A 27,102-nucleotide genomic window follows, 5' to 3' on the forward strand; every position below is an offset into this window, starting at 1 on the left:
CACAAAACCTAGGGGAAACAGTTGTTTTTTTATAAATCTGACTGGGCGACTGGGAAGGCCTCTCAATTAGAAATCTGGATGAGTGCCTTAAGTGTAGGTTTAGTAGGCCTAAATGAAATGGTCATCCTCCAATGATGACATAAGTGAATTAGCATGTTCTGATTCCAGTGGACATAGCAGTTGGAGGTACTGTTCTCATGAGGAGATCTTGTTTTGAATATGAAAAGAGCATGTTCCTCCACCAGAGGTCAGACTAGATGATCAGATTGGTCCCTTCTGACCTTAGAGTCTATGAGAGTTTTACAAGTATCTGACTGTTTCCAGGTTCACATATTACTTTTGTTGATAAATGGTCTAGTCAATTGCTTGACCACACTGGTTTGTTATGAAATGTACTCAAGAGACCAAATAACCCATGTCTGTCAGATTTATTGGTATAAGCCAATAATAATATAGTACAGGAAAAAGTTTCTGTACAATACCAGTCTGTGGGAAGCCATCTCATGTAGCAATGTTAGAGTCACCTTACACAGAAGATGTGTTCCCAAAGTTACACATTTCATCTGGCATTACTTATATGATGATTTTGCAAGTCACACATCTTTTTACGTATCACTCAAATCCAACCCCTCAGTTTGTCCCAGTTCCTTAGCTTGTTGCTCTGTTCCTTCCTTACCTTTGTTTGGATACTAGCATTTAAGGTGATCAGATGTCCTGATTTTAGAGGGGCAGTGCCAATATTCAGGGCTTAGTCTTATATAGGCACTTATTACCATCCATGACCTGTCCCGATTTTTCACACTTTCTGTCTGGTCACCCTACTAGCATTCCAGGTACCTGTCCAAGAATGTACTTCCCCAGTTTGTACTAAGACATAGAACGAATGTATCTTGATTTTGACAAGTTTCCTATCTGTTTATGCCAAAGCTTATGTCAGCTAATGCCAGGTGTTATAGGATACTTAATATAGGAGAACAGGATTATAGCAAAAGTATAGGCCTATTTAACCTATATAATTGCTTACACCATGTAACACAAGCAAATCTTTAAAAGCAACTTCTATTCAAGTGTGGAAAATCAGTGTTTCAGGATTGCCATCATGGATAAGGTCATTCAAAGCTTGTTTTGTGTTGCACATGTCATTACTAATTTGTATAATGTGTTTTTTTAATCTAGTAATGTTTTTAATTTAAAGTAAATGGCTTAATATGCATGTTAAAAACTGGTAGATAAGTTTCAGCATCATACTGAAATTGAGGCTAACTTAGGATAATAGTTCCAGAGGGGTAGCCGTGTTAGTCTGTATACAGCAAAAACAACGAGAGTCATGTAGCACTTTAAAGACTAACAAATTTAATTTCTGCAGGTGTAAGCTTTCGTGGGCTGCATATGGGTTGCAGCCCATGAAAGCTTATGCCTGCAGAAATGAAATTTGTTAGTCTTTAAAGTGCTACATGACTCTCGTTGCTTTTAGGATAATAGTTTTATGCTGAAAATTGGGATAGACGTTATTATAGTGTGTCCCACTGTGCTGCTTATATGAGGAGTAAAACAGAAGTTTTAGAGTAGCAACATTGCAAGTGAGGCCTCCATATATAAATTTCTGGTAATTAGTTACTACACAGGACTGTCTGTCCATATTGGAGGTTAACCTTTACTGCTGGTTGTCGCCATCTGGTAGGCTTCACTGGCAGGAGACGAGTGGCTACCTTCTCTGTTCCACTGTACTGTATTGGCCTGAACCATTGTGGCCACACATTGGAGTTGTGATGTCAAAAACATTGCTGGCACAGCAAACTGTGTGTGGGGCTCTTCAGATTTGTATTGCTGCATGATACACCAGTAGCTGACATAGATTCATGTAGGTCCTGACTTCCAGATAACCTGCCGAATGGACAGAAACCAATTTATCAAATATTGCTGGGTCAGGAAAGTGATACCATAAAAGAAATGTACGTGGAACCAGACATGAAGAAAGATTGTTTTGAATGACATGTGCCTCAGTTAGGATGCGGTGTCATTAAGATCGAATTATGAATGATACTAAAAGGGAATTTGTCTACATGATTCAACATGGTGCCAGTTAGAGATAGTTTTTGTTATACACTGAGGGCAATATCAATTCGCTAACCATTCATTCTTAATAAGTTTAGACAATTTTCCTTTTTCAATGTTCCCTAGTAAGTCGGTTATAATAGTTAACACATAACTCCCAAAAGCGGTACAAATAATTTCTTTACCTTCATGATTTTCCTTTATCTTTTTATTATTTTTTTTTATTAATTTATTGTTTTGCTTGTGTTTGAATAAACAATTTAGTAACGTTGTGCAGATTGTAAACCGTGCACCATTTGTCAGGGGGTAGACCCTCAATGACATAAATTATGGATTTTGAGATTGTTTCTGCTGCCTGCTCAAAATAGTATGTGTGTGGGGGGGTATTTTTATTTTCATATTACAACTGTTCCGAATAGATATTCTAGAGTCAAATAATCCTGAAATGTAACCAATAATCCTATCCAGACTTTGAAGTTTCTAGTTCAAAAGATACCAGCCTATAAAAGAAAAGAATCTTTTGCCCAGCCATTGAGTCTTGCTACCTGTGTATTAGCTCCTTCTCCCTTAAGAATTGTACCTTCACAATACTGTCTTTTTGCTTGTTATATTGGTGTGAAGGTGTTAGTGCTGTGTTGGCATGTTTAAGATTGAGGAGACTAAAGAACACAGCATGCCCTGGTAGATTTAAACCTGCAGGAATGAAAAATGGGGACAAGTGGACACCCTGTAATTGGAAAGGCAGATCCCACCAGCACACTCAAGAAGTACAAATTTAAACCTAGAGTTGTTAAACAGAAATTCTGACTGCAGCAGCAATGCTTGATTTCAAATTCCAAAGAAGTAGTGGCTCTGACAAAAGAACCCCATGAATCAGTGACTGAGCTGTATAATTATGTTCCTTATTGCAATAACTGTAACATAGCTATACTGTACTGCAAATCAGCAAATTGCAATTGATGATGTGTGAGCCCATTATTACAGTGTATTTCATTGCATTAGGGGCACTAAATGCTGGGATTAAATAATACAAGGATTTTTTAAAATTAATTCCTTAAGGTATCGAAGCAAAGCAGACTCAAGAGTAACAGGGATCTTGTCCAGTTACCTGTAATCAAAAGAATAAAGAAAGGGGGACTAACATTTAGAGGGTTTGGGGTATTCAGGGCTCCACAATATAAATCCAGAGTATGCCATGAACACACAATCCAGAGCAAAAAATCTCGTGAGGTCAATGTTTGAAAAAAGTTTGGATAAGAAGAATAAATTGAAGAAAAGGCAGCCAAATAATAAGATTGCAGATGAATTAAAATATATAAGAAAATAATGGTTTTCCTTATGAAATAACCTTTGCAGATAATTGTCTTGTGATGTGCTTCCTGAGCCTTAATCCACTGTAAAACAGTTTAACCCAGTCAGAGCTGCACAGACACATTGGCCAAAGTGCCAACCATGGTCATAAAACACTACTCCGCAGCCATCCCAAGGTTCCTGTCTTTGTGCCAGCCTTTGTCCCGGACTGCAAACTTAATTACTTTATGACATCCCTGTAGCTAGTTTACTTGTAGAATATCTTTGTTGTTTCTATTAAAAATAAAAAAGCTGTGTTCAGTTACTTTCAGTACTTCGCATCCAGTCATGGCAGATCCAAAGAACCACAGGAACAAAATCTCTCTCATAGACTAGCATGTGAATGCTTTAAATAAGGGATTATGAAACATTTCTGTGATGTGGACCACATCCTAGGAATGAGACTTTCTTGTGGACCATCTTCTCTTCCATATGACTGCTTCCAGTCCAACATTTCCATGATTCAACTGAGCACACCACCACCGCTCCCATTTGCAAATTGAGCAGTAACCTTGTACAATATGGCAGCCATAGCAATTACAATTACGTGCATAAACCTGTAATAGTCAGAAAATGTGTGTGTATTTTTAGGTGTGATAAGTGTTTTGACCTTTTCCACACACACACAAAAAATGAATTCCAGTACATTTCTGTACTACATTTCATCTCCCCTTCCCATCTGTTTTGTTCCCCTCTCAACACAGGGATGCCAAGTTAGGGCCCTAAATATCAATTTATCCTTGATTTTTTGACCCTTCAGATATGTGGTCTGCAATGCAGTTTTTGAAAGATAGAAATAGTGAAATTGTGCCTTTTCAGAAAAGATTCCTATATTAAAACCCATAGTCAAATTCAGCCCTGGTATACGTAAGTGTAACTTCATTGACTTAAGGGAGTTACATCCCTTTACACCTGAAGTAATTTTGCCCTTTCTCTCTCCTTTCCTTGGTGTCAGATTCTTTACTTTTGTCTAGCCACATTACTCATTTTCCTTTTAGGTTGAATATATTTTCTTTGTTCTTTTCATTCTGTGGAATGTTCTGTCAGAATACTTCTGAGAAACAGGTTACCATGGGAATGCACTGCAAAGGAATAGTTGCTGTTCCCTTCATTCACGTTAAGACATGCTGAAGTTCCATTGTTGACAGCAAGAGGGACTTTTCTGGTAATCAGTTCTCCTCCTTGTCTCATCAGAATACGAAACAATCCAAAGATAAAAATCCTTTGATTTAAGGTAACAGGTTCTTTTAATAATGACTCACATATAAAAATAAATCATTTAAATAACTTTAAGGCAAAGATGCCAATCAACAAAAACAAGAATATTTGCAATCAAGGGGGAAACGGACTAAATATCCAAGTACAGGGGATGCAGTAGGAAGAAATCAGATTGGTGCCTTGTTTATTGCAGGTATATGGAACCTTTCCATCTTTACAGTGCATTGTCTTCACTGTTTTTGTCCATTTTCTGTCCAGATCTTTGTTTTATAAAAATGTACATGTTGGGTGCCAATTTTTTCTATTGTTTTATTTTTTTAAATGTTGCTAAAGAAAACCACTGTACCATTCCAGGTGAGACCAGTACAATAAAACTGAAACATTATTCCCTTCTAGGAATAACACATAACAACCTCTTCTCTTTATTTTATTTATTTTGATTTGCACAGGAAAAAGACACATATTCCAGACTCTTCTAGAAATCTATTATAAACACAGTCCAGAACAGAGCAGCCAAACCCACTGTAGCATATAATAATTGGGTTACATCCCTTTAAGTAGTTTGTGAGCCCTTTAGTAGCTTGCACTGTCATCTGTATCAGAATCCTGCCACAGCCTCAACATGTGTATGTATAGGACTTGAATGGTATATATGATTACACTTATTTCAGCCCCGCTGTGCCTGTCTCATTTCTTCGCATTATATAGATATGTTACATAAAGAGCAAAAGAGACAGCATCCACTCAATCAAAAAAACAGCCAATCCACAAGAGAATCCCCACTTTACCACCAAAAACTTAATGTGTTAGTACAATGTGTTGGACTGCAAATTTCCATCAGTACCTACAAGCAAAATAAAAAGGCACAACACTTTTTAAAAATAAGTTTACATATGAAACTAATGTGACTCTTCTAAGGGAAATAAGGTGCCAGAGTTAATCTTCTTTCCAATTGCTATCCGTTGCAATTCCATATTATACTAGCTGTCACTAATGGAAATATCGGCCCTGCTTAGATCAGATGCTGATGTACAGGAAGTCTAGACAGACTCAGGTCCATCCATTTTGTCCACTGAATTCCTTCCTTGGGTCATTGCTAGTGAATTTATACTTTTGCAGGGAATGTGGAGATAGACCAGTGGAAGTTTCTTCATCAGGAATCAATATTCGGAGAAATCACCCAGGCTTCTGATCTCTGGATTCCAGTGAGAGGTGCAGCATAGGGTTGAAGACCTGCCACGGGGGCTGGGGGGATCTCTTCAGAGAGAAAATCGAGGTTCATTGTACCCTTACAATATCTGGAGTAAAAAAATACCTGAGGACAAACATCTATCCCTTTGGTCCTGTACTTGCTGAAGGGACCCTTAAAAGTATTTTACTTCCTGTTCGCTTTTGCCATTAGAATAGGCTTTGAAACCATTCAGTCTTCTCAACATCTTCACAGTTTTCAGCTGATTAGTCTTAGGACCCCAAAGCCTATCATATTATTATGTGTCATTTTTCTGTTCAGCAATGTGCCCAACTCCATGGTGTTTTGAAGCAGATCTAGAGCACGTAATCATTATTCTGGGCTCTATGTAGAGGAGTTACGTAGTTGGGGCCTTTCTTTTAGCCATTGATCACCTCTGACCGGCAGGTTCTGAAGATTGTTCAAGCGGTGTGCTTTTTCTTTTGTTTTTAACTGTCTCACAATTGCCCATTTTGAGCCAGTGCCTGAAGGAATCTGCATCAAGAGTAACTAATACTGAATTTGCATAGCACTCAGTTAAAATAAAACCTAAAAGATTTTTATTTTTCACATAGACATTTTGCTATTTGTTTTTTATTACTGTTGATACCATAGATTGTGTGTCTTAATTAGTTTCTCTTACGGAGCTTGCCTCTTTCTGTCCAGGCATTTCTCTAGCTCTATAAACTCCAAGAGTGGAAATCAATATAACAACATTTAACAACAGAGAAAGGGCGAATTACTTACCTATAAGACAATGGTCCTCAGAAGCTAGTAAGCTGCATAGATTCACATCCCACCATCTAGTATGAGTTATATCAAACAAGGAGTGATGGCTGGATGCTCTGGTGAAGCCCATGAACTGCTTCCCCCCAGTTGCTTGCTGCTTCTGATTATAGAAGTTTCTAGAGTTTTAGAGCACTCTCTGTGCGATGCACAAAAGGCCACAAGGTCCAAGATCACAAATCTGTGCTGAAAAACAAAAAACAGTTGTAAGCAAAGTTATTTTTTTAGCATAAAAAACTAATTAGTTGCATCAATAATAAATGTTCTTTTAAATAAGCCTCAAATCCCAGGAAATATAAAGTATATTTTTAGGTATTGAAGTTAACAAGACAAGAGAAGGACTAAATCTAAGCAACTTAATAAAAGAAAAAGGTTGGTACTTATTTGGGAATTTCACTTTCCTCCAGTGTGCCTATCCATGAGCATGGGGTTCTTGAAAGTTCACCCATTTTATTTTTAGTCTTTCCAATAAAAAGAATTACCTCCAAGTTCATGGTTTTTATTTGCTTTTTGAATCCCTTGGCAACTGGATTAACCCAATGTCAGTTTGTATGTCTTGTGCCACCATTTGCTCTTGTGAAAATATATAGAAAGCATTGTCAAATCCCCATATTCTGTGCAACACATTAGATTTAAATGATGAGGCAGAGAACTCAGAATTAAGTGGTAAGCCTCCTCTCCCTTACTGTCTACCCTCAATTTATTATTATTTATTTTAATGTATTAATTTGTGTTGCAATGGATTTTGGGGGCAGTTACTTGTCCCCAACCAACCCCTCATCCCTTCATCAGTGTTATCTCTCATGGGAGGGAAAGAGATGTCTGTGAGTTCGGATATGTGTGTAGCATTTCTGCCCTTTCCCTCAAAGGTCTGGATGCGGGGGAGGGAGAAGGTGCAGAATGTTTGTGGGTGCAGGCTGGTTCTAGGAACTCATGGTGCTGTGCTCCCCTTGCTCCACCCTTGCTGGGGAGCTTCTCTTACATAGGTGAGCTACATGCTCCAGCTGCCCCCGGAACACCGCCATGTTCTGTGTCATCCAGGGATCCCTCATGACAGCAGCAGGACTCCTGGAGGAAGAAGATAGAAACATTTTTTTTTAAAAAAAAGCAAAGGTCCAAGCGAAAGGGAGTGCGGCTGCACTCTCGGGATGGGACTAGCTTTCTGTATATAGAATGGTGTCTGATACACATGCCCCTTGCCTGATGTTTCTGTGCAAGGACATGAAATGTTTGAGGTGCGACTATGCCCCTCTTGTTGCTGGCTCATCCTGGAACAGAGGTTCTGGTTTGGCTCAGGTTGTAGAGGTATCACGTTTTGGCATTGGTTTGTCTCTGCCCATTCACAGAGCTAAGGCTCTCCTCCAGGCTCTCATCATCTCACACCTTGAATACCGTAACCTCCTGTTCTGTGGCCTTAACAAATGCAGTCCTGCCCCCACTCAGATCACTCAGAATGTTGCTGCAACAATCATTTTCCTAGCCCATAGCTTTGATCATGTCACCCCTCTCTTTGAATTCCTCCACTGGCACCTCCATTTCTATTGTACTAAATATAAGCTACTTTCTTCACTTTCAAGTCCCTTCTTGACCTAACCCCACCCTACCTATTATTATCTCTTATTCACTATCCAGATGTTGACTCTCATCTCCAGCTGGCCCACGGTGCCATCACTCACTTGTTAAATTTTCAGATAGGCTCCTTTCGTGCTTTCTCCCACACGGCCCCTCATGTTAGTAATGAGCTCCCCATAAACATGTGCAAAGCCACTTCATTATCCTCCTTAAAAGTCTGCTTTACTGTGATGCCTGCAATAAACTCAACAATATTTTGGCTGCTGATGTGCTGAGACCACTGTCTTATAATGCTGATGTATATTTTCTCATTATTTCCTTGTAATACTCCATCGGCCTGTCTGTATCCATCCATTGTCTCTTCTCTTATAGTTAGATTGTGAACTCTTTGGGGCAAGGACTTTCTTTTTATTCTGTGTTTGTACAGCCCCTAGCACAATGGGTCTGGGTCCATGACTGGGATTCCAATGAGCTGCAATAATACAATTAATATAATAGTAAGAATCTCTGCATGTGTGCAGCTCTTGTGCATCACTATGATGACATTTTTAGTGCTTCCCCATGCTAGCTCTGATCAAGGTCATGTCTCCTTGAGCTGAAAATTATGTCCAAGTGTAGCCATACCCTGTGTCATCCAGGAGAAGTACGGCCAAGGTGTCTGGGAGTAGGAATCCTCAGAGCTTCACCTCCCACAACACTCGGTGAAGTCCTAGTAGGCATCAGGAGACCGTGAGGCCTGGAGGCCTCTTCTCAGCACCATTTCAAGATATGAAGGAGGAAAGCAAAAGTTCCCACAGAACTCCTGAGCTACAAGCTCAAGTTGCTTTAGAGTAGACAAACTACGCAAAGCTTACTTCAGAGCTGATCTGCCCCAAATGGCCCTGTGCAGAAACTGCAACATTTGCGCCAGATTGTGCTTGGGTTACAGAATCCAAATGGTGCAGTGTGGTGTTTTGTGTGCCTTGCGGTTCCACACTTTGCATGGCCCCAAAGCAAAGCCCCTGTAGAGGGCTACTCAAACTTGCACCAGCCACTGATGGTGCTTACAGGCTGATATGGCAGCCAAAGATCAGCAAGACAGAGGGTGCCCTGGCTAAGCTCCCACTCTCCAGGCAACACATGCCACACCAGTACATAGGGGTGGCCTAGGAATCACCACACTGACTCTGTACATGACCCTCTCATGACCGGCTATGCTGACTTTAGGCTGCTTTGTGCTGGTGCTATGGTTAGGGTTACCATGTGTCTGGGTTTTCCCAGACATGGCCTCTTCTTTTGATCCTCCCCCCCTGTCCAGATGGATTTTTTGAATAAGAGGCAGTATCCGGAATTTTTGCAGAGCAGACATTACAGCTCAGAAAGAGCTGTCTCAGCGCCCCGATTGGTCTCCTCCCTGCAGCTGCAGCTGATTGGTCCCTTCCCTGCAGCCACAGCTGCCAGCTCCCGCCCACCCAGGTCCCTGCCCTGGGGAGGCTGCATCATAGCCTGTGCTAGCCACGCTACCACTGTGGCAGGGAGCAACGCTGCCCCCCACCTTGAGAGTACCTCACACAACCTTACTGACATTGAGTAGGACCTTGCTCTGTTAATTCCCCTATTGGTTTCAATGGGGGACAATTGTGAAGTAAGATACTATTCAGCAGGAGTAAAAGTGGCAAAATCTGGCCCAGAGTGAACAGATATGAAGAAAAATATCCCCAGAAACATTGGAGATATGCAGCAGGTCTGAGATTCATTCATCTGCAGATGACATGTCAGTGACAGGATAGTCCGCATACTTGAAGGGTGAAGGCTGCAAAGCTGGAATTGTTCAAGAAAGAAGTAGGAAAAAGTAGAACATTGCACTTCTTTTTGATGGGTTCTTTTCTTTTTAATTTCTTGGGGGTTTTTGTCTTTCCTTTTCTCCTCAGCAATAGTCATTAATTTCGATTTTGTTTGCAAAAGATAATGAGTTTTGCTTTGCTCCACAGCAGTCTTTGCAATATACTATATATTTTTATGTGATTTCCCCAACCTATTTGTTTGTCCTATATCCATGTGAATCATTTTCTGTCCAAAGACTGTTGGAAAAAAGGCAAAGAAAAAAGTATTTCCAATTCGCCCCCCATGGGTTAATGTTGACTCCTGCTGTATGCCTCATTTATTTTCATTTTGCAAGATCATGATGACATGTTCTTTCAAGCACATATTGTTCTAATATGCTACATTCCTTCAGCCTCTAGATATTTTAGAAATGACAGTGGTGCTAAATAAGAAAGATCTTGTTAAACAGGAAAATAACTTATTAAATACCTTCTACATTTCAAGGAACAGTATTAAAGAGAAAAATATTTTTTTCCAGAATTTAGGTAAGCATATAAATGTGCATTGAGAATTGTTAGGATGTCTGTTAAGAGAAATACAGTCAAGCTGCTGAATACCTATATGTTTAAGGATTTATCTTCCTCTGAGAGCATGGTTATATTTTTAGCAGGCTTTTAGATCTAAGTGAACCCCATATCTCAGCTGTAGAGAGGCATGTTGTTTGGAGTTTCCAGTATGTCTGAGCAGTTTCCCCATTTTCAGTCTGTATACACCCGCCATCTGTGTGAGGTGCTGTACTCTTCTCATTTTTGGCCTGACTCTGCATGGAGCAAATCTTTTCTTAATCACAGTGGCAAGGGAGGGGTGGTGGGAGTCTATATTCCAGGGTGGATAAACCATTTCCAGAAAAATGTGTTCTACATTTGCTGGTCCCTGCCTTGCAATAAATTAGAAAACTCACCACACCAGATTGTTACAGAGATTAACACCAAGAACTGTTTAGTAATACTTTGTTTTTCATTATAATCTTGTCTTTCACATTATATTTTATTAAGCCTCGATGTCTGAAAGAAGCGTATATCAATTGTCACTTGCTGCAAGGATTTTATAACTTTCATCCAGCACATTCAAACTGCTCTTAAATAAATTGGGAGGCTTTCTATAAACATGGAGATTATAAATGTATTTAGTATAACTTTAACAATATACTTGCTTTTTATCAGCCCATTTGTAAGTCTTCAGAACTGTTCTGTTTAAATTTCATTAACTTCTCCATAAACCTTTAAAGCATTTTATCCTACTCCCATTTGAATCAATGGAAGCTTTAATAGCAGAAGAATGGATCCTATGTTTGAAAGCTTGCAGAATACAAAGAAAAGCTTCTTGAACATTTTAAAACTTGGTGTTAACTTTGTTTCTTAGATATTAGACTGTCGAGAACACTTTTAAAGATGCTGTTGTTCTAATTAACCTGGCAAGGGCAAAAGTAGTTTCTGTAGGTACACTTTCATTCACTGATTCACATCACCACCCTTCAGAGTATAAATAACATTCGTAGTGTAACAAATGTGTTGAGAGATTAGGCGCATAATATTTTCTACAAGTACCTACTGTGAACTGCAAGTACTGTAATAAATTCAGACTGTTTATTTTAATCACAAAATCAGCCATGGAGCTACAATTTACCAAAGTCTCCGAGATGCATAAAATAACAGTATGTTTAACCTTCTTAGTATTTATTAAGTATAAAATATAAAAAGTAGCAGTCTGTGGGTACAAACATTTTTAATCTTCTAAAAGGGACATTGTGAAGAAACTTTATTAATAGTTTTAATTTGTTTTTAACTGCAGAGTATGATGCCCACCAAAAACTTGAATGCAATTTTCTTTCCTTACCATAGTATCCTTTTTATTAAGCAGGCATTGATTTTCCCTCTTTGTTTTTTAATGTGACTTGAAATCAACAGGACTTCTTTGTTGATAGCTATGTTTGCAAACCAGCATCCCTGATGTTTTCATTAGGTAACTCTTTCTGCAAACACAGCAAAAGGCTCAGAGAAAGCATGAAACATTGTTTTTCTGGAGATCTTACATAAATTCCACTCCTCAGTTCATATGGACTCCAGTTCAACAAAATAGTTAGGCATGTGCTTACCTGTAAATGCCTGAGTAATCCCATCCTCTTTCAGCAAAGCACTTTAGTCCCATTGATGGGATTTAAGCATGTGCTTAACTGCACTGATGAATCAGGACCACAGAGAAGTTGTGTCTTTGCTCAGCCAGACATCACTCAAAAGCAAATCTGTAACCAAATTCATAAATGACCAGAAAAGCTTTTTTGCTGGTATAACTGCATCTACATTAGGGCTTTTGCTGGCATAGAAATATAGTTTTAAAAAAAATCCCATGCCTAAGCAACATTACAGTACTGGCCAACGTTACTAGTGTAGATACAACACCTCTACTTGCTCCATAGTATAGTAATTAAGTATTAGCCTGTTCCAGCAGCAGGTTATGACACACACACAGTCTGGCAATCCATGCTTGCCAGCATATAAGTCCTCCCCCATTGTCCATCCCACCTGCTCTGAGGAGAGAAGAAGTGGGTGTATAGACCTGCTTACTCCTGCACACCTAGACCAAAGGTCTGTTATGTCACAAAGGGGCATAAGGGGAATTCTTACTCCCATGTATAGGTATGTAGTCCAGCTCACAACTCAGCTCAGCTCAGTCTTGTATCTCTGACAGAGAAGCCGGCTAGAGAAAATCATCGTAATATGTTCTGCAGAAAAGTAAACTTTATCCAGAGTCTCAGAAAATAATAATTTTGGCAGCAGGATAGTTCTGAATGATCCAGCTTAGTGTTTATGCTTTTGTAGCCCACATGGTAAAGGCTCAAGTAAAATATCTAAAGAACTGGAGGGAGGAGGGTAAAGCACCTGGTTCATTTGGTACAACTGAGTTATGGACTGTCTTTGGCTAAATGCCAAAATCATTGCAGCTTACATTGTGGATAGGTGAGGAATGAGACTCAGACCATGGTCCTTGGATTGATTATTGTTCACTTTGAGAGCGAAGATGGTGTGGAACTAGCCTCTGAAGGAAAATTGTTCTGAGCATATCATTGTCTCTCAGATGAAACTAGAAAAACCAAACCCCAGTTATCAATGCAACTACCACTAGTGTAGGCATTTCCTCATAGGGAGAAGACACAGAAACGCTACTCGCTGAAGCTTGTTATACAGTTATCTTGGCCATGTGCGACCCAAAATCAGTTAACTGAACCACTATGGACAATCTCACATAAGGAGCAAGTTTCATGGTACGTCACAACCCTTACACGATCCTCTCCTATAGATCTTTTCCATCCTGTCACGAGCCTCAGATTGGACTTCACCCTGCAAGATGCTAAGCACTCTGCCCCTGAAATGCAGGACTACTCACAGGCTTAAAGTTAAGCATGTAATTACGTGCTTTATTGCATCAGGGTCAGAGAGCTCGGCACTTGGCAGGATCCTGTCCATAGTGGTTTTATGCTGAGTTTTCCGTGATATGCCCATGCCTCTCTTTGTGTGTGTTTTGCCATTGATTTCAAAGGGGCTGGGTTTTCAACCTTAGTCTCTCCTTTATTTTTGCATCAAAGAGGTGTTAGAACATGCAGATTCTGAAATTAAAGATTCAGTAAATTGCAATAGTATGTATACAGAGCTCTAGAAATGTCCAGTTTCTCAGATAGTCAATGGGTCAAAGCTGTGGGACGTTAAAGAGCTTTCCATTAAGCTTTGACACTGCAAACAGTTATTGTATAAAGATAATCTAAAGGACAACAAAAATGAATGATAGTTTTCAGTTCTTAGTGTTTAATGTGGGGTTTGTATTCAGGTTAAAAATGAAGTTGTGAAAGCCATTTACAAAAAAGGAATCAATCTCTCAGCTCAGCTTTTTCTCCATATTCATAGTGCTTTTATGAGGCATATACTTGATACCTGGGGCCAGATTCATTAGAATGTAAGCATCTAGAATTTGGTCATAAAAAAATGACATAGCTATAAACGTATTGATTCATTTTTCTGCTAAAATATTTCTAGCATTTTTTTGTTATGCCAGATCCTGATTCTTTTTCTAGAGTATTTGCTCATTACTGTATTTCTGTTAAGATGTTGGCACCATAGGTGGGTTGGTTGGTTTGTTTGGGTTTTTTTGTGCTCTTAGGGTTTGTGGGGTGGGGATTAAATTCAAACACTCTTGTGTGATATTCTAGTTTTGTTTATTTTGGTTTGTCTTTTTTCTTAGGTGTTATGCTAAAATTGAGAATTTTTTGATTTGTACTAGTGCAAAGTTATAGTTTTATATTGCTTCATATTAGAAGTTAGCGATCTCATTTCATTTTTAGCAGGGATTTTCCCTGTAAGAAAAGAATCATGGATTTTTTTTGGTACTACAAAGTCCTGCTTCAGAGTCAAATTCAGTTACAAGCAATGGGATTTATAAATGGGTTATTAGATAGTGAATAATATTTCTGATGTTAACAATAAAAGTAGGAGCACTTCTGTCTCCATATGGAACATTGCGGTGAAACCGAGGTCCTATCACAGATTCCAAAAAAACACTTTATTAAACTCTTTAGAGATATTCTTATCCCATTTGATACTCACTACCAAAATAGTTCATCATGTTTTGCTGCAGAAAAGAGACTTATGCATCTCATAAATTGTGGTAGTCTCTCCCCTGCCCTCTTTAACATTTTTAAATAATTCAGTTAGGGTGTCTCCATTGATTGGATAAGCAGAGCTGTACGAGACGAGAACCCTCTGATTTTGTTGCCACTTGGAGCCTTCTGGCAAATGTTAGGCTTGTACCAATTTAGAACATGATGAAGTGGGAAATAATGGACATTCTTGCAGAATCTCAAATGGGATCAGCTGTTCTAGGCAAAAACTGGCAGGTGCGATGCACTGTGCTGGCTCCAATAATGGCCCCATATTGAAGAGTGCAGCTGGTAAAATAGCCTTCTAATTGAATGGTATCAGTTACTCCCAGCAGCTATTCCCAGCACTGTCAGTAGCAGTACATCACTAATTGGAGGTTGTTGGTTGGTTGGCTGGTGGAGGTTGTCCGTGGACAAAGAATTACAGTGTGTTTATGTTTATTTTCTGAATGTTAATGGTTTTATCACCTCTTACTTGGGAATGAAGCTTTGTAAACTGGAGACAGGAGTCCATAAATAAGACTTATGAGAATTATGGGAAAATGCTAGTATTATTTATCTATTTATTTATTTATATTTTAAAACATTGTTACAATGATTCAGAACCATCCAGCTGTTCAACAGCAAAGCTACATAACTGCATGATTCTGTTACTGTTACTCTTGTCCTGCCTCCCTCTCACTTACTGTTATCTTCACTTGCTCTTTCTTGTTTTTAAATTTGGTTTATAAAGTCTTCAGGGCAGAGATTATGTCAATCTGTATGTTTGTGCAGCCTAATGAGGCTCCAAGCTTGACTGGGGTGTTTTGGTGCTACTGTAATAATTAGCATTTTATATTAGGAATAATAATATTCATGCTCATCCAGTGTAATATTTACTGTACTCTGGTTTAGATGAACCTCAGAGTGCTAGTATCTGTGAAGATGTGAATGTATTTACTTTAGTTAACATTATTCATAATTTGATTCTGTTCATTAAATGCAAACATTCTTGTGTGATATTCTAGTTTAATATAAAGGTCTGTTGGCTGAGTGATACCTTCTCCCTATCAGCCAGTTGTTAGCACCCCTTGAGGGATGCTCAATTTTTTGTCAATATGTGTCTTAGAAAATGCTTCTTACTCCAGAATGTATCTTGTAGAACAGTGAATATGGTCATCTCCATGTGTCTAAAGAATTTCTAACTGTAAGAAAGGTTCTTTCCTATATGAGTTATAGTAGCTGGGAAGTCAAGAACCTCAGAGAGCTTCCATATAGCATGTTTTCTGCATTTTTTAGGGGCAGGGCCACCCATAGCTGATAAATTGATCATGAACACTTGGTGAAGGATAGACATTGGTAATATTCTGCCTCTGACCCAATGTCAGCCTTCTTTGTGGACTGTATGCTAAGTTTGACACTGTTGGAGAGAGTCCTTGGGAATCATTTATAGATTTTCCTGTTTATTGTTTCATTAGGCTTTGCTTGCATCTTGTGAGAATTGTGATTACAGCTTAGTTGAAATGATTTGAAAAAGCCTTTGCTTTAATTTTGTACCAAGATAAAAGTGTTAGTTATGTTTAAAGAAAAATATTATAGAGATTTTGGAAGAAATGCTCTTGGTCTGGCAACCACAGAACGCATATTTATAATGACACTGTGAAAAGTGAGATATTATAAAGGAAACGTTGGCAGGCCATAGACAAAGTGATGTTCGTGAATTCTATTGTAACATTTACTTGTACAGTAACAAACATAGAGTACATAGGGTAACAAACACATCATTCTATTCAATACCAACAATTTTGTTAAACTTAGCCAGACTTTGCTGGCCTAACATTTGAGATGAGAGATTGTCTAGCAGAAGGAATATTGCATAGCACACTGAGCTCAGGACTGGAAAATGCAGGAAATCCTGAGTTCTAACCCTAGCTGTGACAATGGCTCCCTCTGCAGGCACAGGCAAATTACTTAGGGTTACATTTGAAAAGTGGGTTGTAGTATTTGGTGCCTCCCTTTCTGGCTGTTCAATTTTAGACCCATTGGCCTGAATTCTTACAATGAGGCCCCTTTTCATTGCTTTGGCTGTGTAAAGGGGCCGAAAACTAGGTGTAAATTATATTCCCTACTATTTTGTTTTTTCTTCTGTTCATACTACTTGAAGTGGATGGAAATACTATACTGTGTTCTTTAGAGCCTTGGGGAGTTGAAAGCTGCTTTCAGGAAACTGGATTCTTTAGCCTGAATTGTGCTGATTTGGCTGGTACACTGACAGATCGTAGCTACATGAGCCTATTTAGAATTGCTAGTATTTAAACAAAAATGTCCCAGTGCACAGTTTGGCGAGCAAGTAGAGACAGAGCTCCTATGGGGGTCAGTTCTAAAGCCTGAGCATATGTAAACCCACATTTAGGCCCAAATTCTGATACTTATCTGCTTTGAATAGTACCTAACTCTATGAACAGTCCGATTGATTTCAATGGGATTACATTCAATGTGGGTGTAAAGGTTTTAGAATTGTGGACTTCCACTATTTATTTTTAAATGCTGAGGAGGATTTTGGTGCTTCTGTAAGTGAAGTCTTCATAGTGCTAGCATGAGTGCAGAATTTGAACTCGCAGGTTCAATGGCTAGATGTGACAGTTCTTTAATTTCCCCGTTCTTCTTTTTTTTTTTTCTTTGCACTTAGCTCAACGAATCAGCTAAACAGCTTATAGAGATGGACAAGACATGCTTAGCTGCTGCATCTGGCTGTGATGTCCCTTTGCCATCTGACACCAACGTGGCAGTAAATTTGGCCCAGTGCTCTACTTTAAACAATACAGGAGCAGTCAGTGCCATTCAGCGGCATATTGATGGCAAGAAGAATGCCAAGAAACGCCACTCCTTCACTGCTCTCAGTATGACACACAAATCCTCTCAGGCCATGCATAACAGGCATTCCATGGAAATTAGTGCGCCAGTTTTGATCAGCTCTAGCAATCCCCGAGCTGCTGCCAGAATCGGAGACTTGACTCATCTTTCATCCAGTGCTCCAGCCCAGGTAAAAAATGCATAACGTAACTGTAACGCTGAGCTGAGGAAGAGATAAGGTCTGATAAATAGCTCCGTTTGTTATACCTGCAATAGCACAGTCACCTAAGTCTTAGCTAAATACATGGGTGTGGTTTATGCATAATTATACACTGTCACAACACTTTGCTGTTCCTTGACCTTTTTTTTCAATGTGACACCACTTCAGACTGCCCTAAAATGTTAGTATTTGATTTTAGTTCTCTAAGGAATAAATATAGTTAGGGTCAGTCAAGTTTTCTCTTGTGAACAAACCCCTATTTTGGGCAATTTCAGACTATGCTGGAACAATTATCTCTGGGCTTCAACGGAGCGGAGCGTGCCTCAGCCAAAGCTCAGTTCCCCCATACCCTAACCTAAATTTTGATATAACCACTACATCCATTTTTAAATTGTGTGAGTGTGAATCAAATAACAATGATCTATTTCTAAATCTTTGGTGTATTTGCAGAACTAAAAAAGTGACAACTGAGATTTTAAAAAAAAAGACAGGCTGAGTGAGGTAATATCTTTTATGGGACCAATTTCTATTCGTGAGAGAGACAGGCTTTCGAGTTACACAGAGCTCTTCTTTAGCTCTTCTTTATGTCTGTATTTAGCGTCACAGCTAAATACAAGATTGAACAGATAGTTCAGCATAAGCAGTTAGTGCATAGAATCTAAGGGACCATTCAAGGTGAAGTGGCCTGTTAATACCCCTGTAATCATAGGACAAAAAAGGGCTAGTGGGTTACAGATTGTTGTAATAAGCCATAAATCCAGTTTCTTTATTAAGACCATGATTTTAGTATCTAGCAAAGTTATGAATTTAAGCTCCCAGGCTCATCTTTTGAAAGCGTTGTGTAGGTTTCCTTAGAGGATGAGGACTGATAGGTCAGATATGGAGTGATCATTTGTGAAAAGTGTTCACCTAAAAGTGATAGGGTGTTTTTCTCTTTTATCATTTTTCTGTGTGAGTTCATTCGAGAGCATAGTGGTGGTCTGATTTCATCCACAGCATTTTTATTGGGCATTTAGTGCATTGGATGAGGCACACCATAGGCATGCGTAGAACCCGTGGATCTTGAAAGGTGTGTTGTAGCCTTGGAGATGCGTCTGCAGGTTTTGCATCTGTTGTTCTGGCAGAGTTGGGTGCCGCTTTGAGTTGGTGTGTCCTGGTCTGTGGGGAGCTTGCTTCTGATGATGAGCTCGGAGAGTTTGGAGTCTTGTTTGAAGGCGTGGAGAGGGAAGTTCAGGAAAGAATTATTTCCAGATGTGGTTCCCGTAGAGTATGGGGTGTAGTTGTTTGATACCCCATGATACCCCAGATGGATTGTAATAAGGAATGGTAAGTGACGAGTAGCAGTGATAAGTACTTATACTAAACTATCTGTTGTCTTGTATTTAGCTGTGACGCTCTGAGTACCTTTCCCAGATTTGAAGAGATCTATGTAGTTCGAATGCTTGTCTCTCTCATCAATAGAAGTTGGTCCAATAAAAGACACTACCTCAGCCACCTTGTCTCTCTAATATCCTGGGGTTGACACTGCTACAATAACACTGCATTAAAAAAGGGTCCGTTTTCAAAGAGACTAGTGCAGAATTCATCCTAATCACTTTTGGTGAAGTGTACATTTAAAAACATGGTAAAACAGCCTGTAGTATTTAGCTTTGTAAACTGGCTGTTGAATACACAAAACAGTGGGTCTGTACTACATTGTTTCACCCTAGTGTAGTCATTTACACCTGTGCAAAGTAGGATAAAATGTTACCATTCTAATGTGATAGTATTCTTCAAATGCTTGCTCATGTCCATTCCCAATTTAGGTGTGTGTGCGCGCCACATGCACCGATGCCGGAAAACGTTTTCCTGTAGTGGTACCTGTACAAGCTGGCTTTAGCGTCCCCTGTAACAGCACACACGTGCGCCCGCATATAGGCACCGCCGACTTCCTCTCCCTCTCAGTTCCTTCTTACCGCCAGTGACAGTGCTAGAACGTCTCTTGTCTTTGCAAGTTTTCTTCGCTAAACCTACTGGTTTATTTATCGTTCTAGTGTATATAGTTAATCATTTGGTTACAGTTAGTCCTAGTATGTTCGTTGTTCAAATCCCAGGGTTGGGGCATGCCCCGTTTCCCAGGGTTTAAACCCTGTGCTTCATGTAAGAAGCCTATGCCGAAGAGCAACCCTCATCAAAGTTGTCTAAAGTGTCTGGGGGGAAGCTCATGTCTGCGAGAGGTGTAAAGTCTGTAAAAGTTTTCGCCCATGCACTAAGAGAGACCAGGATATCTATTCTGATGGAGTCAGCAGTTAGATGGTGTCAGAACCCAGCAGGTTAGACTCGGCACTGTGCACGATAGCCTCAGCGCTCAGTGCCCTTCCAGCACCCTCGTCCTCCTTTTGGCACCGATCCCCTTCCCCAGTTCCAAAGAAGAGGTCGAAGAAGACCTGCACAGAATGGGGTTGCTCTCCTGCGGAGAAGGCAAAAGGGGACCAGGCGAGACCTGCTTTGGACCGCCAATCCTCCCCACCTCAGAAGGGTCCCTCGCCTCTGCAAGCATCGACCCCGGCACCAAGCCCTCCACTGACTCTGGGTAGTGGTAGAGGCCCTCATCGCCTCGTGGTGCCATTGACTCCGGAGGCCTTCCAGATGATGAAGGACCTCGTGGTGCTGCTGGTGCCACAGACACCGTGGGACAGCAGGCCACTGCACCGAGATTCGGCACCGGCGCCAATGGGCAGTCTGTTGAGGGACAGATCTGCTCAACATCCCCATCGCTGAGGCTCCGTTCACCAGTGTGCAGGCGGTCCCTGGAGTCGAGGCCAAGCTTTCCGGGTCAGGACACCACTAGATTGAGCTCCCACTGCTGTTCTCCAGAGGACTGGCACTGAGTGGAGCACCGTTATGGAGCCATGGAGTGATGCAGATCGCTGGACTCATGGTGTGTTTCCTCGGCACCGAGACCCCACTCGCCTAGTCCATATAGGAAGGCCAAGGATGAGCGCCGGTGCCGTCACACCCATCATTCAGGCTCTCCATGCCGCTCACTGGTGCCGGTGCATCAACGCGTTGCGCATGGCACCGCAAGATATTTGGAGATGTCACCACCCTGGCCATCAGACAGCAGCACCTCATCCTCGGACAACAAAGAGGTTGTTCAAACTAGACAAGCCCCCGCCTCAATGCCCGGTTTCCCTACAGTGCTGCTGATGGGGGCGTGGCTGCAAGGTCCATGGCCTGGATCATGGCCGTACTGGTGGGGGTTTCCTGCTGGGATTCTGCAGGCTGGTTCCATGAGAGGAATGTCAGTACCATAGTCTTCCATTCCTCAGAGTGTGGCACCGCACCTGCACACGGACTCGGACTATGAAGGTTCACGCACATCAAACCCCGGGGGTTCCACCCCACCCAGAGCAGAGGCCCCTCCTCCATCTCAGCTACGGGCCTCTTCCTCGTCATCGCTGTGCCCCTGGATGACTTTAAGGCGCACCAGGATCTGTTGAAAAGGGTCGCCTCCAACTTGGGCCTCAAAATAGAGGAGCTGGACAAGCCAATCGATGATTGTTTGGAATTTTGTCCTCGGTAGCTCCCAGTAGAGTGGCCTTCCCAGTCCATGAGGGGTTGTTGAATTGGCCAAGGCAGGATGGCAAATCCCAGCCTCCCTGCCTCCCATGTCTAAGAGGGCAGAAACGAAATATCATGAATACCTCTACACCCACCCCTCACCAGGATCCCTGGTGGTCACAGCCGCCAACAAAAGGACAGATGGGAAAGTCAGCTCAACCCCATGCATAAGGACGCAAAAAGACTTGACTTGTTTGGTCGAAAAATTTATTTGATGGCCAGCCTACAGTTATGAGTGGTGACCCAACAGGCGCTGCTTGGAAGATATCACTTTAATATCTGGCAGTCACTGGAAAAGTTTGTGGACTCATTGTCCCTCTCCCCCAAACAGGAGTTCGAGGCCATCTTGGAAGAGAGAAGATCCGTCGCCAGGGCATCTCTGCAAGTGGCTTCTGACACAGCGGAATCTGCAGCCAGGATGATGGCCTTGGCGATATCTATGAGACAGGCATCAGGTCTCCTGTCAGAGGTCCAGCAGTCAATTCAGGACCTTCCCTTTGATGGCACAGCTCTCTTTGCCGAGCAGACGGACTCCAGGCTGCATGGCATGAAGGACTCGAGGGCTACACTGAGGTCCCTGCCTCAGCCTCTATACACCATCTTCTTCTAGGAGGCACTTCAAACCCCAACATGAACAATGGTCTGGGGATCACCCCCGCAGAGACTCTTAGAAGAGGAAGAACAAAGATTACAAAAGGCACCAGGGCCGCTCATCATCTGCCGGCCCTCGACCGGCTCTAGCCACCATAATCGGGTAAGAAAGCAGGCCTTTTGAAGGTGCGCCTGAGAGCAACCTACCAGTTTTACCCATGGATCCATCCCCCTTTCTGTTTTCTTCACCAAGTGCATGTCGGTGGTGGTGGCCTACCACAGGAGGAGAGGAATACAAATGTTCCCCTACCTGGGTGACTGGCTCATCAGGGGCAGGTCAAGGTCTCAGTTTCAGGCCAGCATCACAATTACCTGAAGCGTTTGTCAGGCACTAGGTCTCCTAATAAACTAACAAAAATCAGTGTTAGTCCCTGTGCAAAGGATAGAATTTATCAGGGCAATGCTGGACTCATCCAGGGCCAGAGCATTCCTTCCAGAGGAAAGGTTCCTGGCAATGACAGATATTATAACCCACATTTCGACTTGTCCCCTCACAACAGCAAGAGTGTGCTTCAGCCTCCTGTGCCATATGGTGGCCTGCACCTATGTGGTCCCCCAGGCCAGACTGCACCTCTAGATGTGGTTGGTGTCAGTGTATTCTCTGGTCAGGCACCACCTAGACAGATACTTATTATCCCTCCAGAAATACTTACCTCCCTTGTACGGCGGTCAAGTCCGAGTCATGTCCTCTCGGGAATGCCCTACAAAGTGCACCAGCCGTCGGTAGCAGTGACTTCCGATGCCTTGGACCTGGGATGGGGAGCTCACATTGGTTCCCTGAAGACCCAAGGCACATGGGCCTTGGAGGAACTGCGGTTGCACATCAATATCAAGGAGCTCAGGGCAATTCATCTAGCTTGTGCAGTTTTTCTACCACATCTTGTCAACAAGGTGGTGCAGATATTCACGGACAATATGGCCTCCGTGTACTATATCAAAAGACAGGGTGGGGCCTGGTCCCCAGCCCTGTGCAAAGAGGCCATGGGCTTCTGGGACTTTTGCATCGGTCACAACATTCATCCAATAGCAGTTCATCTCCCAGGGGTCAACAACTCTTTGGCGGTCTGCCTCAGCAGGTCCTTCTGCTCTCACCATGAGTGGTCCCTCCATCCAGAGGTAGCAACTCACATCTTCCAAAAGTGGGGCAATCCCCGAGTGGACCTATTTGCCACCAGGCCCAACAGGAACTGCCATCGTTTTTGTTCCCATCAGAGACTCAGTGCAGGCTCCATCACCAATACTTTTCTCCTCTGCTGGTCGGGGAGCCTCTTGTATACCTTCCCGCCGATACCTCTGATCCACAAGGTCCTCCTGAAAGTGAAAAGAGACAAGGCACAGGTCATCCTTGTAGCACCAACATGGCCCCAACAACATTGGTTTGGGATGCTTTTAGAGCTGGTGGGACCCAAGCATTGGACCCTGCCTCTGTGACTGGACCTCCCGTCCCAGGATCAAAGTCACCTGCTCCTCCTGGAACTGGCCTCCCTACATCTGATGGCATGGATGCTCCATGGCTGAGTCAGGAGGAGCGAGCCTGCTCAACTCAAGTTCAATGTGTGTTCTTGGAAAGCAGGAAGCCATCGATCAGGACTATAGAGCTAAGTGGAAGCACTTCACCTACTGGGCAACCGAATGTTGTGTGTCCCCTACGGAAGCATCAGTCCCAATAGTTTTGGCATATCTGCTCCACTTGAAACAAGGAGGATTGGCCTTCTCATCTATCAAGATCCATGTAGTGGCCATATTTGCTTTCCACCCTTTGGTGGAAGGTAGAACAGTCTTTTTGCACGAAATGATGGCCAGGTTCCTTAAGGGATTGGAAAGGCTTTTTCTGCCAATAAGGAAGCCTTCTCCTCAGTGGGACTTGAACTTGGTCCTTTCCAGACTCACTGGACTGCTCCCTCATGCTTCCTCACGTACCTGTCCTGGAAGGTCGCCTTCCTGGTGGCTATCATATCCACCAGGTGAGTTTCGGAGATCAGGGCATTAACATCAGAACCACCCTACATGGTGTTTTACAAGGACAAGGTCCAACTATGCCTGCACCCAGCCTTTTTGCCTAAAGTGGTGTCTCATTTTCATCTTAACCAGGACATTTTCCCACCTTTCTTTTGTCCCAAACCTCACAGGTCCAGTGAGGAGAGACAGCTGCATTCTCTCTATGTGAGACCTTTTACATCAACAGAACCAAACCTTTTCGTCATTTAACGCAACTCTTGGTGGCAATAACCGGATGAAGGGGCTGCCAGTTTCCTCGCAGCGTATCTCGAAGTGGATCATGGCCTGCATCCGAGCCTGTTATGAACAAGCCAGAATTACACCTACGATGTCCTTGACAGCCCACTCAATGAGAGCACAGACCTAATCTGTGGCCTTCCAAGCTCGTCTCCCCATCCAGGACATCTTCAGGGCAGCTACCTGCTCATCAGTACATGCCTTCACATCCCACTATGCCTTGACGCAGCAATCTCAGGACGATGCTGGCTTCTGTGGAATGGTGCTTCAAGTGTCACGTCCATGAACTCCTACCCACCACTGGAGACACTGCTGGTGAGTCACCTAAATTGGGAATGAACATGAGCAAGCACTCGAAGAAGAAAGAACGGTTACTTAGCTTGTAATTGTTGTTCTTCGAAGTGTATTGCTCATGTCCATTCCACACCCACCCTCCTTCCTCTCAGTCACAGTTCCAGCAGGAAGGAACTGAGAAGGGGGGGGGAGCCGGCGGCACCTATATGTGGGTGCATGTGCTCCCCACTGCAGGGGGCGCTAGAGCCAGCTTGTACAGGTACCACTAGGGGAAAAAGTTTTCGGCACCGGTGCATGTGGCATGCGCACACACCTAAATTGGGAATAGACATGAGCAACACATCTCGAAGAACAAGAGTTACAATGTAAGTAACCATTCTTTTTGCATCCACTTTATACGGCATAAATCACTACACAAGGTGCAAGGGCCTGGAGAATAATGTCCAATTTGTTAGAATAACTGATTATAGTATGCACTACATTTTCAAAATGTAATCCTGAGAAGTATTCTGATTATTTCAAGGACAAAAGTAACATGGATTGTATTCTCATTTTCTGTTATATAATGGACTATTTATTAGCAATCCAGTCATTCCTGTCCATGAACATCAGTAACGTCCTGGATACTCAATAGGGCAACAACATCACTTTGAAACTCACATGCTGGATGCACATTGCCAAGGTAAATTTAATCTGATAGTAATCATTTATAAATAAATAATAATTTACTCCTATAAGAAAATAATCTGTGATTTAACAATACTGTGTTTGTCAAGTAATTACTAGTGAGAGACTATGATCGCATACAGTAATAAGCATGCTGACATATTTCAGAGGCCATATCCTTCCTTCACATGCAGATTTTCTCCCCAGAAGTTGGAGGGAAACTTTTGAGATACATCCTCTATGAGACTGGCAGGCATCTGATAAGGCATGGACGTAAGCCACACTCACAAGTGATGTGGGAAGTGTGTATATGAGAGAATCACGCACCCTTAGAGCTACGTATATCCACTCACTCAATGTGTAAGGAGCCTCAGTTGTAGTAATTTACAGGTCGAGGAGCTGGAAGGTGTAAGCTAGCATAGCCTACATCTTACTCTAACTTGCACCTTCTAACATCATCTTCCATATTCTTGATGTGTAAGTTACAGCTTAGCCTCCCTTTAAGCACCAATACATTCTGACTCCCTTACATTCTGACTCCCTTAGCCCTAACTTGTATCACTTCTAAATTTGGTCCAATGTATACATAGGTCAGAGGTGATCAGGAAAAGACATAGTGAATCCCATGGAATTGGCCCATATGCTGTACTGCATCCCAGCCATTAGCTTCTCCATCATGGCTGGAAGCATGGCTGGCTGACATGCCGTACTGCTGTTGGCTACTGCACAGGAACTGTGCTCAGAAGACCATTTAGCGCCTGTCTGAAAGTGCATTAGGAAAACTAGTGCTTCTCTGAGCGGCATAAATGTCCATACTGAGTTAGACAGTTTTCTGAGGGGAATCTGCCTGGTGACCCAGCACTCCCTGACTTTTGCCCTCCTCTTCAGCAGGATCCTCACCCCATCCATTGTTCACACAATGCTTATGTGTACACTGAGAAGGCACAGATGTTGCCACAAGAATGTGCCATGTAGCTGCATTTCCCCTTCACCTGCCCACTCCAGAACCTTATGGCTGCCAATTCTGCCCATTCTGTTCTTTTCTAGGCTGAAGAATGGAGGTAAGAATATGGCCCACACAATGTAGTACATGTGTCAAAATATATAGTTACACAATGATAAACTGTGACAGCTCCATCAGTGAAATAACACACAGTACTAAACATGGATCAGAGACCTTAACATATCAGGTAAATCACACATATTTTAGTTAATGTAGAAATGACATGTTTCGACTTTCCAGAGGCATTACAATCTATCATTTTTTGTTCTTGAATTAATCAAAAAGAAACTCACACATACACCGTTAAAATAACATGCAGGTTTGTCCTGAACTAATAACCCTGGAAATTAAAACATAAAGCACAAAGGCCATCCTTAACCTGCCCTTTTTTTGTAGAATTTGTCTGTAAAATTCCACACTGTTGAAAGATCGCTGCAGTACTTAGGGACAATGGGTGGGAGCAAGAAAAGCTTTTAGCCTTAAAAGTGACTGAAAACCTTTTGTAACAAAATGTTTGTTTGTTTCCAAATCATTAAAGGCCAGATTGCCTTATCCACACTATTCCACAAATTCCCTTATCCACACTAGTATCCACCACCAATATTCCATTTGACTTCTTTGAGACAATGGTGGAGTAAGGTTCTCTTCACTGTGAATAAAGGCATCATAATCTAGTCCTGTGATGTGGACGCAGTGCAATCAGTGTGTGTACTCAGAGGCACAACAAGTGCTATGGCACCGTGCAACTATGCAAGTGTTGTAGAAGATATATCTGAGACACATTGATGATATTTTCATCCTTTGGACAAATGACCTAACCTCCCTCATAAATTTCCACCACCATTTCAACCACCACCCAGCCATTAAACTCTCTTTAG

At 41.9% G+C, this 27,102-nt stretch overlaps 1 protein-coding gene across 1 annotated transcript in view; it reads left to right on the forward strand.

The window, feature by feature from the left end:
- Window positions 1-27,102, forward strand: part of SH3RF3 (SH3 domain containing ring finger 3) — a 121,801-nt gene that overhangs the window by 16,209 nt on the left and 78,490 nt on the right. Inside the window, exon 4 of the mRNA XM_067563548.1 lies at window positions 17,389-17,742. Coding sequence (XP_067419649.1) covers window positions 17,389-17,742 — 354 coding nt within the window. The remainder of the gene's footprint in view (window positions 1-17,388; window positions 17,743-27,102) is intronic.

Source organism: Emydura macquarii, unplaced genomic scaffold (assembly GCF_026122565.2).
Source record: "Emydura macquarii macquarii isolate MOO-44397 ecotype Brisbane River unplaced genomic scaffold, CSIRO-AGI_Emac_v2 contig_2531, whole genome shotgun sequence".
Taxonomy (NCBI): Eukaryota; Metazoa; Chordata; order Testudines; family Chelidae; genus Emydura; species Emydura macquarii.